General features: G+C 50.9%; 1 protein-coding gene across 1 annotated transcript; it reads left to right on the forward strand.

Annotated features, from left to right (window-relative positions):
• The first annotated feature begins 465 nt into the window (after positions 1-465).
• Positions 466-18,282, forward strand: PINK1 (PTEN induced kinase 1). The gene is made up of 8 exons (XM_010364328.1): positions 466-939; positions 4,580-4,867; positions 6,921-7,021; positions 11,881-12,063; positions 12,960-13,123; positions 15,298-15,425; positions 15,791-16,027; positions 17,214-18,282. The coding sequence occupies exons 1-8, from the start codon at positions 553-555 to the stop codon at positions 17,469-17,471; spliced, it is 1,746 nt and encodes a 581-aa protein (XP_010362630.1). The 5' UTR covers positions 466-552; the 3' UTR covers positions 17,472-18,282.
• Positions 18,283-18,503: the final 221 nt, after the last annotated feature.

Raw genomic sequence — 18,503 nt, forward strand, 5'->3', positions numbered from 1 at the left:
TTGGGGTCTTCAAAACCCCCGAGCCTGAGGACACATACTGCAGCCTAACGGCATCGAGGAGGGCAAGCATTCAACAGTTAGGACAACGTGAACTTTAGCCTCAGCTCTGCTAGGTACCTGCACGAGACCTCGAACGCTGCCCTTGCTATGCTTCGGTTTTCTCATCTATAAAAACGGCATTTTTATCTTTTTGGTGGAGCTGTTAAATAAATTAAAAGACGTAAAGGGTCTGGCATGGTAGATGGCAATAATATCAGCTTCCCTTCTCGACTTCTCGATTTTGCCCAGGACCAGTGCTGTTCACATGCAGGACCTGCCTGAACCGGCAAGCCCTCCAAGCGGGTCCAAAGTGCAAAGGGAAAGTCACTGCTAGAGACGCCAGTGCGAGCATAGCGCCCCCGCGCGCCGAGTCGGGGAACTGCCGCGGGGGCCGGCCCCGCCCACCAGCGCCTGCGCCTGCGCAGAGGCGTCACCCCGAAGTTTTGTTGTGACCGGCGGGGGACGCCGGTGGTGGCGGCAGCGGCGGCGGGGACAGCGGGCCGCGGCGCCACCATGGCTGTGCGACAGGCGCTGGGCCGCGGCCTGCAGCTGGGTCGAGAGCTGCTGCTGCGCTTCACCGGCAAGCCGGGCCGGGCCTACGGCTTGGGGCGGCCGGGCCCGGCGGCTGGCTGTGTGCGCGGGGAACGTCCGGGCTGGGCCGCAGGACCGGGCGCGGAGCCTCGCAGGGTCGGTCTCGGGCTCCCCAACCGCCTCCGCTTCTTTCGCCAGTCGGTGGCCGGGCTGGCGGCGCGGTTGCAGCGGCAGTTCGTGGTGCGGGCCTGGGGCTGCGCGGGCCCTTGCGGCCGGGCAGTCTTTCTGGCCTTGGGGCTAGGGCTGGGCCTCATCGAGGAGAAGCAGGCGGAGAGCCGACGGGCGGTCTCGGCCTGTCAGGAGATCCAGGTGAGCGGGGCCGGGTCCTAAGCCGGGCGGAGGACGGAGCTAAGCGCGGGGTCGGGTCCTGAGCCGGGCGGGGACGGGGCATGCGGCCAGGGGCAGGGCTAGGTGTGGAGGCGGGGCCCTGGGCCGGTCGAGGGCCGAGGCTTCGGCCGGAGTAGGGCGGGGAGAGGGGCATTAAAGCGCATCTGTTTCACCATTACTGATCGGCTGCTATAAATAAAGCGAGCACCTCCCATTTGTTTTAATGTTTCCCTTCCTCAAATGAAGACCTGCTGCCGATTGCAGCTCCAGTCGCAGCACAGCAAAACGCTTTGTGTTAATTTTCTAAAATGCACTGACAAGTAAATCATAACATTCCTATCCCTTTGAGGTAGTTGTTGTCCCTAATTTATGGAGAAGGAAAATCCTCAGGTGAAGGGACTTGCTCAAAGTCACACAGCTAATAAAAGACAATGCTCTTAACCACTGAGCCAGGCTGCCTCCACGGTTTAACCAAAGGATTAGTAGTGACAGAGCTGAAACCGCAGTAAAAACTATGAACGGCGAGAAAAACAGACCTGACATTTTAGTTACCTGTGTAGAGTTATCCCTGCTGACTGGATACACAAGGGTTCTTAGGCTCTTTAAATGCTTAAAATAGCACAAGACTTCTGTTTTTGCCCAACCAAAGTCTGTATTAGTGAGGATTCTCCAAACGGAACCAATAGGAGGTGTCTATTTAGAGGCAGATTTATTTTGAGGACCTGGCTCCCTATGGAGATTAGCAAAGTCTAAAAGCCGCAGAGTAGGCGGGCAGGCTGGAGAGCCAGGGAGGAGCCAGAGGTGCAGTTCAGGTCTGAAGCCTGGCCGCTGGCAGAATTCCACCTTCTTCCAGGGAGGTCACTCTTCTTCCTGGGGTGTGGAGCCACTCACTAAATTAGCAGAGCCCCTGCATTTTTTAGGTTAGGGCTGAGGTGGTGGAAGAGGGAGTGACTTGCCCAAGGACACAGCTGTTAGGGTCAAGCAGTGGCTCCTGGGTTTCCTGGTTTCCAGCCCGGTTTTTATTGCTCATCACCACTGTCTCATGTTTGAGCTCTGGCCAGTTTGGGGTGACAGGTGACATCTGGCCTAGTCCCCAGCCCCTGACCTTGTCTTTTGCCACAGCTTAACTGGCAGAAGCTAAGGATGGGAAATTTGACCAATCCTGCTTAAAACTAAAGAGGCTTTTTTAACTGAGGAGATTGATCCTCCTAAACTTACCATTCACGCACCCTCTTCACACACCTCACCCTCCTATGCCTGAAAATGTTATTAGTTATCAATTTCACATTAAAAAAAAATTTTGGGGGGCCAGGCACAGTGGCTCATGCCTGTAATCCCAGCACTTTGGGAGGCTGAGGCAGGCGGATCACGAGGTCAGGAGTTCGAGACCAGCCTGGCCAACATGGCGGAACTCTGTCTCTACTAAAAATACAAGAATTACCCGGGCGCAGTGGTGGGCGCCTGTAATCCCAGCTACGTGGGAGGCTGAGGCAGGAGAATTCCTTGAACCTGGGACGCGGAGGTTGCAGTGAGCCGAGATCGCGCCACTGCACTCCATCCTGGGTGACAGAGCAAGACTCCGTCTTGGGGGAAAAAAAGTTGTTTTCACTGGCTACTTTTGCTGGAATTAATTTCACATTTAAAAAATTCTGAAGCCAGGCATGGTGACTCATGCCTGTAATGCTAGCACTTTGGGAGGCCAAGGTGAGAGAATCTCTTGAGTTCAGGAGTTGAAGCCCAGCTGGGACAACATAGTGAGACCTTGTTCCCACAAAATATTAAAACATTAGCTAGGCATGGTGGCATGTGCGGATAGTCCCAGCTACTTGGGAGGCTGAGGTGGGAGGATTGCTTGAGCCCAGGAGTTTGAGGCTGCAGTGAGCTATAGTTGCACCACTGCACCCCAGCCTGGGCAACTAGCAGGAGTGTGCTAGTAGCAAGCTCTAAAAATTTATCTTATAAAAGTATGTGTATAATGTGTATATATAACATATAATATGTGTATATATGTTATGTATACTATATGTTACATATAGTATTATATAGTATATGTTATATATAATGTGGATATATATTTTATATATATACACACACTCACACAAACACATGTTGCTTCTGCTCCATGGAGTTTATAAGGGAAGATGGATTTTCTTTTTTCTTTTTTCTTTTTTTGATATGGAGTCTCACACTGTCGTCCAGGCTGGAGTGCAGTGGCACTATCTCGGCTCACTGCACCCTCTGCCTTCCGGGTTCACGCAATTCTCCTGCCTCAGCCTCCCGAGTAGCTGGGATTACAGGTGCACACCATCACACCCGGCTAATTTTTTCTATTTTTAGTAGAGATGGGGTTTCACTATGTTGGCCAGACTGGTCTCGAACTCCTGACTTCATGATCTGCCTGCCTCGGCCTCCCAAAGTGCTGGGATTACAGGCGTGAGCCACTGCGCCCGGCCTGGACTTTCATTTTTTTAAAAAAGTTCAAAGTTATAGTGCAAGGTTAAGTTGCTTACAGATATCAGGTGCTTTAGGAACCCTCTAGAAGGAAAGTTGCTATGAGCTGGGTCATCAGGGCTGGTCACAGAGGAAGGAGGAGCTTGAGCTGGGCTTGATGGCCGAGCAGGGATGAGCCAGACAGAGCAATACTATAGAAACGGGCTGGAAGGATGCTGTGAGCAGCTTTCAGAGAGAGGCACCCAAAGGATGAGTGCAGGCAGTGTGCAGACCAGCCTGGCAGCAGCCAGAACACAGATAAGATCCTGGACAGTCTGGTGAACAGCTGAGTGACACATGAAAGCAATGTATTTTGATGTGGCTCAGAGCATGGAAGGCACGAGATGGTGCCTGGTAGGCTACGACCAAGGGACATATGCAGAGCTGTGCCTGGCACCTAGGGGTGACTAACCTTGGAAAGGAAGAGCTCAGCAGATCAGACCATTTGAGAGGGAAAGTGGAGCGTGGGTGACTGGAAGAGTGACATCACCACTGCCTGAAGCTGGGGAAGACCCAGATTTTTGTCACATGGCCTCTTTCCCAGTGCAGGACTACCCCCAGCACCTGCACCTCCATCCATTTCTGTCTGAACTCTTGTACTCTTGTTACCTTTCTGGACAGAGTAGCCCCATCGGAGCTTTTAGAGGCAGAGACAAAAGACAGGACTGAATCCCTCTGCTCTGGGGATGCGCCTGATCTCACCCACTTGCCTGCCAGACCCTCGGAGATCACTGTGGATCACACACTCCTGCTAGTTGCCCAGGAGCTGTCTGCCAAGGTCTTTGGAGAGCGAGCTGTCTCCATAATCAGACACCTCCAGAGCTCTGCTGGAGAGTGAAGGCAGCAAAGGAGAGGTGCACTGGCTATAGGACGCGGGGTTTCTGACCTCTCAGATCATTGAGTATTGTGATCACAGTGAAGCAACAGAGTTTGAGAAAAATCATTCTGAATAATGAGAAAGAAGATGGCCTGGACCCAGGCTGAGCAGTAGAACCCGGTTGGGTTGTTTTTCTGGTTTATTGATCTGGTCGGTGCGGACCATGCCTCGCTGCACCTCTCTCTGCCTCCCGTTTCCCTTTTCTTGGGCCTTCCTAGGCTCCCTGGCTCACAGTGCATTCTTTTTTCCTCACAGGCAATTTTTACCCAGAAAAGCAAGCCAGGGCCTGACCCGTTGGAGACGAGACGCTGGCAGGGCTTTCGGCTGGAGGAGTATCTGATAGGGCAGTCCATTGGCAAGGGCTGCAGTGCTGCTGTGTATGAAGCCACCATGCCTACATTGCCCCAGAACCTGGAGGTGACAAAGAGCACCGGGTCACTTCCAGGGAGAGGCCGAGGTACCAGTGCACCAGGAGAAGAGCAGGAGCAAGCTCTGGGGGCCCCTGCCTTCCCCTTGGCCATCAAGATGATGTGGAACATCTCGGTAAGCACCAGGCCTTTCATCTTTTTTTTTATTTTTATTTATTTTTTTTTTTTTTTGAGACAGAGTCTCGCTCTGTCGCCCAGGCTGGAGTGCAGTGGCCGGATCTCAGCTCACTGCAAGCTCCACCTCCCGGGTTTACACCATTCTCCTGCCTCAGCCTCCCAGTTAGCTGGGACTACAGGCGCCCGCCACCTCGCCCGGCTAGTTTTTTGTGTTTTTTTCAGTAGAGACGGGGTTTCACCGTGTTAGCCAGGATGGTCTCGATCTCCTGACCTCGTGATCCGCCCGTCTCGGCCTCCCAAAGTGCTGGGATTACAGGCTTGAGCCACCGTGCCCGGCGCCTTTCATCTTTAAAGGAGATGTTCTCAAAATGCCCATCTTAGTGAGCCTGGTGAGGATTTTTTTCCGGGAAGTAGGTAGGAAAAGACAGATTATTCACGGAAAAGGTGCCTGTTGTATAGTCAGGCTGCCTCCCCCTGTTACACAGAAGTAGACCAGAATGTTTCAAATTGTATTCTGTCCACAGATCACCCAGGGATTACGTTCAAAGGTAGATTCTGGCCAGGTATGGTGGACCACGCCTGTAATCCCAGCACTTTGGGAGGCCAATCACTTGAGCTCAGGAGTTCGAGACCAGCCTGGGCAACATGATGAAACCCCATCTCTATGAAAAATACAAAAATTAGCCAGGTGTGACAGCTTGTACCTGTAGTCTTAGCTACTTGGGTGGCTGGTAGCTGAAGTGGGAGGATCACTTGAGTCCAAGAGGCAGAGGCTGCAGTGATCTAAGACTGTAGTACTACACTCCAGCCTGGGTAACAGAGTGAGACCCTGTCTCAAAAAAAAAAAAAAAAACAGAAAAACCCAAAGGTAGATTCTGATTCAGCAGGTCAGGGGTGGGGCCTGAGATTCTGCCTTCCCAGTAAGCTCCCACATGATACCAATGCCACTGCTCTGTCAACCACACTTCGAGTAACAAGGGCCTAAACCACTGGTTTCTACCCTAATTGGTCAGTTCACCATCCCCTCCTTCCTGTAACCTGCCTCACTGGAGAGGGGGAACTGGATCTCTTTCCTTTAAGCTTACTCTGCAAGCCCACCTCCAGCTCAGAGGCTTGCCTGTCAACTCCCTGCTCTCAACTCTTGGAAGGACTCAAGGCTTTGGGAAATTGAAGAGTATTTTTCCCCCACGAAAACAATTTCTGTCCACTTAATTTATTTACCTTGCCATTGCTAGGTGGGCTTTAAAAATGTATCAAGACCCGATGCTCTGTCTCCTGCCCATCCTTGGGCCCATCCATTCAAGGCCGAGGTGGGAAGTGGCCACAGCTGTTCATGGTGGGCCCTAGAGGATGCAGTTTCTTGTTCTGATTTGGGGAATGAAGGTTATTGGGTTAATAGCTAACAAGCAGCCAAATCCTTTGCCTGCGAAACATCCAGTCTTAGCATCAAAACATGCACTGGTTGGGGCATGACAGCTGTTGCATTCACAGAAGCTACAAGATTGTTCATTCTTACAGGATCTTCTTGATACAGGTTTCATATGTCCTGAGAGCCCTTCCTAATACAATGAAGACAATAAGGTGCTTTCCCCACTCTTTGGGTTTTGTCTGTTCATTGTGGAAGATGGAGGAAGGCTGTTCCATGATTCAGTACAACTTCACCCAGGGTGGAGCATGTCAGGCTCTGGCCTGGCTGGTGAAGGGAGCCTGCAGAATGAGTTACTGATCCAGTGGTCAATTTCAAACTGGTGGGGACCAGAGGCACCGATGGCAGGAAGCAGCACCCCATACCCTGATCACCTTGGCATCTCCTCCAGCCCTGGCACCTAGGCTGCAAGAGTTTGAGGAGCGTGAAGCATCCTCTGAGTTGGCGTGAATGGTACCTCTGTCTGTCTCCCAGGAGTAGCTTGTCTCAGCCTACCACTTAAGAGAGGTCATCTTATCTCGAAGGTCAGAGCAGCTGGCCTGCTCCAGGTTACAGGCAGGGCTTACAAGGAACTTACTGTTCTGCTCCAGCCTGTGTAACCCTGGGTTCCTTGTGGGTGTTCCAGGCAGGTTCCTCCAGCGAAGCTATCTTGAACACAATGAGCCAGGAGCTGGTCCCAGCGAGCCGAGTGGCCTTGGCCGGGGAGTATGGAGCAGTCACTTACAGGTCAGTGCCCTCTGCCTGCCGGACTGACTGGGGCTTCTTTGAGAGCATCTTCATCCATCACTTGTGTCATCAGCACCTGGTATAGTGTCTGACATGATAGTAGATAATAAAGGCTTAATGATGGTGATGGATTTTCAGTTAGTGGATAATTTCACTTGGGAAAGATTGCAGGTGATCTGACCCCAGATGATGATGCTCATGCGTAATTCACATGGGAGCAGGGGAGAGAAGGCCACCCAAAAAGGCCCAATTCACAGTGTTGCATGATTGATCGCGGTTCTCTGATTCCTCCTAAGAAATGCACGGGTAGAGCGCCACCTATCGGAATAAACTGAACTCTGTCCCCAGCGGAGGGAACACTCGTTTCACCAATAGTTATGTGCACTGATGGTGTTAAGAGATTTTTTAAAACACAAAAAGTGGTCTGTTGGCCCAGAGCTCTCAGTGTGGCAGCAGAGGGCCCAGGGTGTAAGTGCTAGAACTGAGTATGCTCGGAATTGAGTATGCTCGGGCTGAGGAAGCCCAGTGGAGGCGTGTGCTGCAGAGGAGGGGCTGCTCAGAAAGACTTCTCAAAGGGAAAGTTTGTGCCACCTTGTGAAGGATTAATTGGCATTACTTGGGCAGAGGAGTAGGGAAGAGGCATTCCCAGCAGAGGGAAGAGCAAATGAACAGCAGCTACACTTCCAGCCCAGAAAAGCCCATGTACACAGGTGGTGAGGACTGATGCACAGGCTATGACGGAGGAGGTACTGTGCCCACCTTAATGTTTACAGCCTGGCACACGCCTTTAATCCCAGCACTTTGGAAGGCCAAGGCAGGCAGATCACTTGAGCCCAGGAGTTCAAGAGCAGCCTGGGCAACATGGTGAAACCCTGCCTCTACAAAAAATATAAAATATTTTAGCCAGGCTTGGTGGCACATGCCTGTGGTCCCAGCTACTCAGGAGGCTGAGGCGGGAGGATCATTTGAGCCCAGGGAGGTTGAGGCTCCAGTGAACCAAGATCATGCCACTGCACTCCAGCCCGGGCGAGCGAGTGAGACCCTGTCTCGAAAATATATGTATATGTATTTGTAGCCCACCAAGAAGAGGTGGGTCGCTGCATTTTTGGTGATTTACTGGAGCGCTGGTTTACAGATCTTCGTTCTGTCGGAAGCAGGAAGGCAGAAGTATGAAATTAAGGGAATGGACATGGAAAACCCCTTCCATGGTTTGGAGGGGTCCAGTGTGACTAGAGTCCCTGCAGGCTGGTGGAGTCAGCTGCTCAGGTGGCTTCTTCTCCTCCTGAGGCCTTTGTGGAGAAAGTAGACACCTGAAGGTCAGCTGCTTTGGGGCTAACGTGATCCTCAGTGCCTCCTCTTGTGGTGTGAGTGGGAGCTGGCCGACGTGGCGCTGTCCTGCTGCCGGGAACACCGTGATGTCTGCTGCCGAGACCTCCCATCTGACATAGTCCCTGTCCCTCTCCAGGGACTTTGTTCCTTTAGCAGTTCTCACTGTCCAGCCTCACATCACACGTCTTTTTCTGTTGGTTGTTTTTGCTCCAGCTGTACTGTACACGCTCTTTGTTTGCTGCATACCCCCAGGGCTCAGTAAATACCTGTTGAATGACCGGATGGCTGTGGCAGCAGGTACATTACCTCAACTGCTGGTGCACCTTGGGAAAAGCTTCCCCAAGAGCACCCTGGGTTCATTTCCTCCTAGCCTCTGCTGTCCTGGGGCCGGGAGATTCAAGGCGCTTTGCAGCCTGCTCCTCTCAGTGTGTCTCCCACCTTATCTCTCACCCTTCTCATCAGCACTCTACACTCCACTAGGCTGGCTTCATAGCTCCTTCCCCGAACATGCCAGGCTCCTCTGTGACCATCTCCTGAGCGTACAGCTGGCTACACCTGTGCTGCCCTCCACCCACATTTCAGGTCTCAGTTCAGACACCCCCAACCCTGCCATATATCTCCCCAGTACAGCCATAGCCCTCTGCCCCTGAGCTCCCATGAAATCTGCTGGGGCCCTGACAGCCTGGGGCTGTGATCATGACGCCCAGGGGCTTGAGGGTGGAAACAGTGCTCTGGCTCCTTTGATTGCATAGAACAGGGGCCACTCAGGTTGACTCAAGAGCAGGAGCAGTGTGTGGGCACACGTGGACTGCAGCCACACAGCCTGGGGACCACGCAGCGCTGGGAGAGGCTGGCACCCTGCTCTCTCCCTAGCGCAGTCTAGGCTCTGCCCCATTCACTTCCCTCTACCATTGTTATGCAGCAAAGGGGGCTCTAGCCTGATGTGCTAGAAGCAATGACACTGGATTTTTGAGAAAAGCTAAGCTTTCTATTGTGAGTCTACTCACATGGAGACAGGAGTCTAATTCAACCCTGTCTCCCTGTGCTAGCTTTAAGGCAGTAATTTTGTTAGAGGAGGTTTAAGGGGTGGATTCTAAGATTAGCAGGTGATTGGTAGAAGGAAAGAAGTTTGGACAGTCCTTGGACATGCGCAGTTATCTCTTCATGCCAACTCACAGGTCCCCTGTGCAGATTTGGGAGGAGTGAGTATGAAATGTGCAGTGGCAATTCAGGCTGTGACATCAGCAAACTTGTTCTGTGCAAGCTGTAGTTGGCCTTATTGGTTCCAACTGATTTCACCCAATTCTTTTATCTCATAAGCAGAGGGAGTTTCAGGCTTTCAGAAAGTGGTTTCTACAAACTCAAATTTTCTTTTCTTTTTTTTTCCAGAGACAGGGTCTCATTCTGTTGCCCAGGCTGGAGTGCAGTGGCGTGATCTTGGCTCACTGCAGCCTCAACCTCCCTGGGTTCAAGTGATACTCCCACCTCAGCCTCCCAAGTAGCTGGGTCTACAGGAACATGCCACCATGCCTAGCTAATTTTTGTAGTTTTTGTAGAGACAGGGTTCCTCCATGTTGCCCAGGCTGGCCTCGAACTCCTGGGCTCAAGCAGTCACCTGCCTCAGCCTCCCAAAGTGCTGGGATTACAGGAGTGAGCTGCAGGAATTTCCACCAGTTACTGATTTCTTGAACTTGTGGGGACATGGTTCCACTGTCCGCATGCTGTTTCTTCCTCGCATCTCCTGTTCCTGCTTCCCTTTGGCCTGCTCACCTCTGGCTCCTCATGGCCCCAGTGAAGTCTCGTGGCTTCCTCTCCACTGCAGACTGGCGGATGCCTTCACTCACACTCCCAAAGAGAGGATCTACTTCCCTCCCTTCCCTTTGTCCAAACATCTGGGTCTTGAGTGTCACTGTAGGTTCATTGCCCTTGGGGCAAGTGACCCCTTGGGTCAGCCGGCTTTGGCTGAAGGGCAGGGCTGGCACACAGCTGGCAGAGCCACCCCATCCAAAATCTAGCCACTGTGCCTCAGCAGGGCTGTGGTTTGGGGGTGGGGGGGCACTCCCCACAGGAGAAGGAACAGCCAGGGCAGGCAGATGACACCACCACTACTATTCTGGATCTATTCACTCATTCAACAAAGGTTTATTACACCCATATTCCATGCCAACTATTGTAGTAGACTGGGAATAATGGAGAAAATTCAGGCACAGTCCTTGCTCTTAGGGAGCTCACATGATTACTTATTGATGAATGTCTGTCTCCCCTGATAGACTGCAAATCTGTGAGGACAGGGACTGTGTCTTGTTCTGTGCCATAGTTCCACAGCATTCCAGCATGATGTCTGGTACTTAGCATGCAAACAATGCGTATTGGTTGAATGAATAATAGTAGAGCTAATATCAGCTGAGACTTCCTCTGTGCTAGACACGATTCTAAGTGCCTTCCACCCATTGACAACCTTATGCAGAGTGTTAACACCACATTCCCCTTGCACCCTGGAGATTGAGCCCAGAGAAGAACAGAGGGGACACATTCCAAGACAGACCCCCAGTGGATGCCTGAAGCCACAGATAGTAACAGACCTTATATATACTGTGTTTTTTCTTTTTGTTTGTTTTTTTTGTTTGTTTGTTTGTTTGTTTTTGAGACGGAGTCTCGCTCTGTCGCCCAGGCTGGAGTGCAGTGGCGCGATCCGGCTCACTGCAAGCTCCGCCTCCCGGGTTCACGCCATTCTCCTGCCTCAGCCTCCCAAGTAGCTGGGACTACAGGCGCCCGCCACCACGCCAGGCTAATTTTTTTTTTTTTTTTTTTTTTTTTTTTTTTTTTTTTTTTTTTTTTGTATTTTTAGTAGAGACGGGGTTTCACTGTGTTAGCCAGGATGGTCTCGATCTCCTGACCTTGTGATCCACCCGCCTCAGCCTCCCAAAGTGCTGGGATTACAGGCGTGAGCCACCACGCCCGGCCCCTGTGTTTTTTCTTATACACACATACCTATGGTAAAGTTTAATTTATAAATTAGGCACAGTAAAAAATTAAAGATAATAACTAATAAAATAGAATAATTATGACAATATACTGTAATAAAAGTTATGTGCATGTGGCCTCTCTCTCTCTTCTCTCTAAATATCTTCTTGTACTCACCTATGCTTAGACTGTGGATAACTGAAATTGTAGAAAGCAAAACTGTGGATAAGATTGGGGCTACTGTAACTCAGCCAAGGACTCAAGTGGTAGACCTGGAACCTAGGCAGTCTGATTCTAGGGTGTCTCCACCTATGTTCTGCCACTTGGGATGGATAGGATGGATGGGTGGACGGACGGATGGATGGACAAATGGATTGAAGGATGGGTAGGGGAGTCATCAGATGTGTTCAACACCATGTACAGTACCTGGCACATAGCAAGGTAAACATTTGCTAGTAAGTGAATAATGAATGTCAGTGCCAGTGTTGGTGTTGCCTTAGGTTATTGTCTTTCCAGGTGTTGTATCTGATGCTGGCCTCATATGTTTGTCTCACTTGGCTGAATAGAAAATCCAAGAGAGGTCCCAAGCAAGTAGCCCCTCACCCCAACATCATCCGGGTTCTCCGCGCTTTCACCTCTTCCGTGCCGCTGCTACCCGGGGCCCTGGTTGACTACCCTGATGTGCTGCCCCCACGCCTCCACCCTGAAGGCCTGGGCCACGGCCGGACGCTGTTCCTCGTTATGAAGAAGTAAGTGGCAGTGATGCGGCAGGGCCTTGGAGTTGCTACATCTCCCAAGGGGAGGTGGTCCCTGCCCTCCATGTGCACCTTGACCAGGGGGTTTCGGAGAACAGGGTCATCACCCTTCGGGAGACAAAAGCTATGCAGAGGGAGCATATCTGCCCTGGAGAGCATTTTCCCTGTGGGACAATTTTTCATGGAAACAAACTCTCATCTTCATCCAGAACATACTTGTCACCTAGTCATTTTGGTCCATTTGACTGTTAACCTTTTCTTTGGCTGGCCTTATCTGTTTTTAACATAAAAACAGTCCTCCTTCCTCACCCTCTGTATCCCCTAACTTTGCTATAGTGGGCGTTTTATTTTAAGGAAATAATTATCTGCACCGTTACTTTCAACATAGGGAGCCCCAGTCCTTACTTCCTAATTTCAGGATGGTGAGTGGGAGAGAACAGAAAGGATGCTGGGGGATGCTGGGGAAAAATGGGAGTCAAAATGCTCCTAGAAGAGGGAGAGGAACAACCTAACCCAAACAGTGATTAAGGTATTAGGAGGCCAGGCATGGTGACTCACGCCTGTAATCCCAGCACTTTGGGAGGCCAGGGTGGGTAGATCACTTGAGGTCAGGAATTTGAGACCAGCCTGGCCAACATGGCAAAACTGCATCTCTACTAAAAATACAAAAATTAGCCTGGTGCGGTGGCGGGCACCTGTAATCCCAGCTACTCGGGAGGCTGAGGTAGGAGAATTGCTTGAACCTAGAAGGTGAAGGTTGCAGTGAGCTGAGATCATGCTACTGCACTCCAGCCTGGCAACAGAGTGAGACTCCATCTCAAAAAAAAAAAAAAAAGGTATTGGAAGTTGTCGATGTGTGGTAGCCAGAGGCCCTGTCCCCTCTCCACCAGCTATCCCTGTACCCTGCGCCAGTACCTTCGCGTGAACACACCCAGCCCCCGCCTCGCCACCATGATGCTGCTGCAGCTGCTGGAAGGCGTGGACCATCTGGTTCAACAGGGCATCGCGCACAGAGACCTGAAATCCGACAACATCCTTGTGGAGCTGGACCCAGGTAGGAACCTACTGCACCATCAGAGCTGTCCAGGGGCCCTAGAGGGTGGATCAGGAGCATTTAGGACCGACTCTTAGGTCCTCTCTGGTTTTGTCTTCTAAGTCATGTCTTCATTTAGCTCTGTACATGAGAGGTGAGCAATCTCTCCCTCAGAACGGGGGTTTTTGTTCTCTCTTTGCAGAGAGACAGCCCTTCCCAAGTTCCTTTCTGTTGCCCACTTAAAGAACAAGGACCTCAGTGCTGCAAGTTTTCCTAGATAAATAAAGAGACCAGGCACAGTGGCTCACACCTGTAATCCCAACACTTTGGGAGGCTAGGGTGGGAGGATTGCTTGAGGCCAGGAGTTTAAGACCAGCCTGGGAAACAGAATGAGATCCCTTCTCTACAAAAAAAAAAAAAAAAAAAAAAAAAAAATATATATATATATATATATATATATATATATGTTTTAAATTAGCCAGAAAAAAAGTTAGCCAGGCATGGTGGCATGCACCTGTAGCCCCAGCTACTTGGGAGGCTGAGGTCAGAGGATCACTTTAGCCTTGGAGTTAAGAGTCTGCAGTGAGGTATGAATGTGCCACTGTACTCCAGCCTGAGCAGCAGAGTGAGATCCTGTCAAAAAAAATTAATAAAGTAAAAGAGAAGTAGACTTTAGCTCATTATATAAAATAATTTTTGGCCGGGTGTGGTGGCTCACACCTGTAATCCCAGCACTTTGAGAGGCCGAGGCAGGTGGATCACCAGGTCAAGAGATTGAGACCATCCTGGCCAACATGGTGAAACCCCATCTCTACTAAAAATACAAAAATTAGCTGGGTGTGGTGGCACATGCCTGTAGTCCCAGCTACTCGGGAGGTTGAGGCAGGAGAATTGCTTGAACCCAGGAGGCGGAGGTTATAGTGAGCCGAGATTATGCCACTGCACTCCAGCCTGGTGACAGAGAGAGACTCCGTCTCAAAATAAGTAAATAAAACTTTCAAACAATGAAAGCTGTCCAAATGTAAGCCCAATTGCCTTTGGAAATGAGTTGCCCACCACTGGAAGCATTCAAGTAGAAGCTGAATGGCCACTTGCCTGTGAAAATTGTAAAGGAGAGTCATACATCTGATACATTTTTGATCTGGAAGATTTAAAATAATTGACTAGAGGAACTGGCATGATTGATTGATTGATTGAGACAGAGTCTTGCTTTGTTGCCCAGGCTGGATGGAGTGCAGTGGCACCATCTCAGCTCACTGCAGCTTCCACCTCCCAGGTTCAAGTGATTCTCCTGTCTCAGCCTCCCGAGTAGCTGGAATTACAGGCATACACCACCATGCCTGGCTAGTTTTTTTTGTATTTTTAGTAGAGAAGGGGGTTTCACCATCTTGGCCAGGCTGGTCTTGAACTCCTGACCTCAGGTAATCTATCCGCCTTGGCCCCCCAAAATGCTGGGATTACAGGCCACCATGCCTGGCAATAACTGATTCTTTTTTTTTTTTTTTTTTGAGACGGAGTCTCTGTCGCCCAGGCTAGAGTGCAGTGGCGCGATCTCGGCTCACTGCAAGTTCCGCCTCCTGGGTTTATGCCATTCTCCTGCCTCAGCCTCCCGAGTAGCTGGGACTACAGGCGCCCGCCATCTCGCCCGGCTAGTTTTTTGTATTTTTTAGTAGAGACGGGGTTTCACCGTGTAGACCAGGATGGTCTCGATCTCCTGACCTCGTGATCCACCCATCTCGGCCTCCCAAAGTGCTGGGATTACAGGCTTGAGCCACTGCGCCCGGCCAATAACTGATTCTTAATGCACCTGGTTCTTACGTTTGGATTTGGGGTTTCAAATTCAAATCAAAGACTCTTGGGGCATAAAGGGCCCTTGGAGATCATTTGAACCAAGCTGTAGCTCTAGCTTTGGTCTTGGGGACAGCTCCAGTTGCTAGAACATGATCTAAATTGAGCCACACTCTTACACAGTCCTTTGCCTGGGGATTTTGCAGCCCATACTTCCTGGAGGCATTTCCGTGTTCACACAGCAGGCCCTTCTGATCAGCTCTCAGGCCTTGCTGGCCTCCTGGGCCAACACCGAGCCATTAGCCCCTGTCAGCCATGTCTTGCTGGTGGATTTAGTAGGGACATAGGAGGGCCTCTTGGAGGGAAGGAGGGGAGGAGAATCGGTCACTTTGCTTGCTTCTTCCCAGACGGCTGCCCCTGGCTGGTGATCGCAGATTTTGGCTGCTGCCTGGCTGATGAGAGCATCGGCCTGCAGTTGCCCTTCAGCAGCTGGTACGTGGATCGAGGCGGAAACGGCTGCCTGATGGCCCCGGAGGTGAGTCCCGAGTCATGTCATGCGCCATCGGCAGCCCTTCCCCCACGCGTCCACAGAGTGCAGAAGGAGACTTGATGCCTGTGATCACCCAACACCTCCATCTTTTCTGATCCATAATTTGGCACAAGTTCTTTCCCTGCCACTTCGCTTTCCTCCGACTTTCCCTCATGTTCCAGGGCAGTGTGAGTCCTGTCACATAAACCAGGTGGTCTAAGCAGACCCCTTCTGAGTCTGAGCCACAGCTCACTCAAGCTCCGGGTTCCTTGGGACAGAGTTCAGATTAGCCCATGAATCAGGTGACGTGCAGGACATGAAAAGGTTAGATAGGCGGGCAGCATGGTGTCTCACCCACTGCTTCTGAACAGGTGTCCACGGCCCGTCCTGGCCCCAGGGCAGTGATTGACTACAGCAAGGCTGATGCCTGGGCAGTGGGAGCCATCGCCTATGAAATCTTCGGGCTTGTCAATCCCTTCTACAGCCAGGGCAAGGCCCACCTTGAGAGCCGCAGCTACCAAGAGGCTCAGCTACCCGCACTGCCCGAGTCGGTGCCTCCAGACGTGAGACAGCTGGTGAAGGCACTGCTCCAGCGAGAGGCCAGCAAGGTGAGGCTGTCTTGGGCTTCGAGGGGATGGTGTGGATGGAAACCTCTGTTCTCGTTCCAGAGTGAAAGTCAGGTTTGGGCCAGAGCCACAGTGACAGATCCTCTGTGTTACGAAGGTAAAGGCTAGTTACAGGAGAACAAAAAACAGATTTTAATGTAGATAGGAGCGCTAGTCACATCGTAGTCAGAATCCCAGCAGTTCGACTCCTGTGGCTTTTTTAGTTGCTTAAAAAGTTGTTCAGAGGCCAGACACGGTGGCTCACGCCTATAATCCCAGCACTTGGGGAGGCCGAGGTGGGCAGATCACTTGGGACCAGGAGTTCCAGACCAGCCTGGTCAACGTGGTAAAACCCCATCTGTAATAAAAATACAAAAATTAGCCAGGTGCCGTGGCACATGCCTGTAATTCCAGCTACTCAGGAGGCTGAAGCAGGAGAATCACTTGAACCCGGGAGACAGGTTGCAGTGAGCCAAGATCGCACCACAGCACTCCGGCCTAGGTGACAGTGCAAGACTCTGTCTCAAAAAAAAAAAAAAAAAAAAAAAGCTATTCAGAGAGAAAAGGATGTATTTTTGAGAAACGTTTAATGGAGATGTAGCATGGAAACAGCTGAGAACTGATCAGAGAGAGAGAGATGGAGAACATCTCCTGAGAGCAGATCTGGACGTTGTGAAATTGATATAAAGGAATGCATAGGCAGACCTATCTGAAGCCATAATTGGAGTGGCAGCTGGCTCAGGGGCAGGCTTAGTGCAAAGAGCTGAGCCATAACTGCGTCCCAGCACTGTTCTGCCACTCCGTTAACTGCTCTCTCTACGTGGCCGGCTATCTTGGTGCACAGTGAAGGTTAGAATAACAGGTGCAACCAGTTATGAAATGATAGGAGGCAACTTACCTGGTACAAGGGACCAGATAGCTGTGCACAAGAGGCACTGGGCTTTCCACCGGGGGAAAGGCTATTTCAGCAATGCGTGCTACCCCATGCAGAGGTGGACATGTGGAAAAGCTTGGAGCACGGGGAGGGGCAGGCAGTATTTGTCACCTGAGTGAAGGGCATCAGTAGGAGATAGGGTAGAGGAAGAACTGGGTTGGGACCAGAGAAAGGAAGACCCTCACTAACAAAGCAGGCTTTGGGTTGAGACAGCATTAACAGATGTTCTAACTTTAGCTTCCCTTCCTGTTGCAGAGACCATCTGCCCGAGTAGCTGCAAATGTGCTTCATCTAAGCCTCTGGGGTGAACAGATTCTAGCCCTGAAGAATCTGAAGTTAGATAAGATGGTTGGCTGGCTCCTCCAACAATCGGCTGCCACTTTGTTGGCCAACAGGCTCACAGAGAAGTGTTGTGTGGAAACAAAAATGAAGATGCTCTTTCTGGCTAACCTGGAGTGTGAAACGCTCTGCCAGGCAGCCCTCCTTCTCTGCTCATGGAGGGCAGCCCTGTGATGTCCCTGCATGGAGCTGGTGAATTACTAAAAGAACTTGGCATCCTCTGTGTCGCGATGGTCTGTGAATGGTGAGGGTGGGAGTCAGGAGACAAGATGGCGCAGAGAGGGCTGGTTAGCCAGAAAAGGCCTCGGGCTTGGCAAATGGAAGAACTTGAGTCAGAGTTCAGTCTGCAGTCCTGTGCTCACAGACATCTGAAGTGAATGGCCAAGCCAGTCTAGTAGATGAAGCTGAACTGAGGAGGCGTAAGCCTGCATCCACATAGAGGCTCCAGGCCAAGGCACTGGCTGTCAGTGGCAGAGTTTGGCTGTGACCTTTGCCCCTAACATGAGGAACTCGTTTGAAGGAGGCAGCGTAGCGTGTGTCTGCATTTGCCACCTGGACGAAGGCAGCTATCAGCACAGGTCAGCACGTTCGGTTACGGGAGTGGGAAACGTCTGCATGAGGCCTGGGCCTCTGTATTCCCAAGCTGTGTGTTCTGGTCCAGCTACTGAATTAATCTCACATAGCGAAAGTGGCTGATGAGCAGTAAGTGTGGGGATTTACACTTGAGGGCTTCCCTCCTGACTAGCCTCTCTTACAGGAATTGTGAAATATTAAATGCAGATTTACAGCTGCAGATGACGTATGTGCCTTGAACTGAATATTTGGCTTTAAGAATGATTCTTACACTCGGCAGGTGAGAACATTTTGTGGGCAGGTATCAACATTGGGGAAGAGCTCTCACATCTAACTTGATACATGATTTTTAGGAACACAGCTATTGCCTAAATAAAGCAACGTCAACATGCAGTTAAGGTTCTCTTCAACTAAGCTGTTCTAGTTTTCTCTTCCCCAGCACTGTCATTCTAGATTTTCCATTTCAGTGATTCCCACCCCTCAGTCTACTAGCAACTTTCTTGTATCCTTTGAGGAGATGTTAGGAAGAATCATCATTTCACAGTTAAAGACAGTCCAGTCCTAGGCAAAATTTCATGAAGCCACTTAAGACTTTGTATCCAGTCATCACCAAACAGCAATCCTCACCCACAG

The sequence above is a fragment of the Rhinopithecus roxellana genome, chromosome 12, assembly GCF_007565055.1.
Source record: "Rhinopithecus roxellana isolate Shanxi Qingling chromosome 12, ASM756505v1, whole genome shotgun sequence".
In the NCBI taxonomy this organism is placed as follows: domain Eukaryota; kingdom Metazoa; phylum Chordata; class Mammalia; order Primates; family Cercopithecidae; genus Rhinopithecus; species Rhinopithecus roxellana.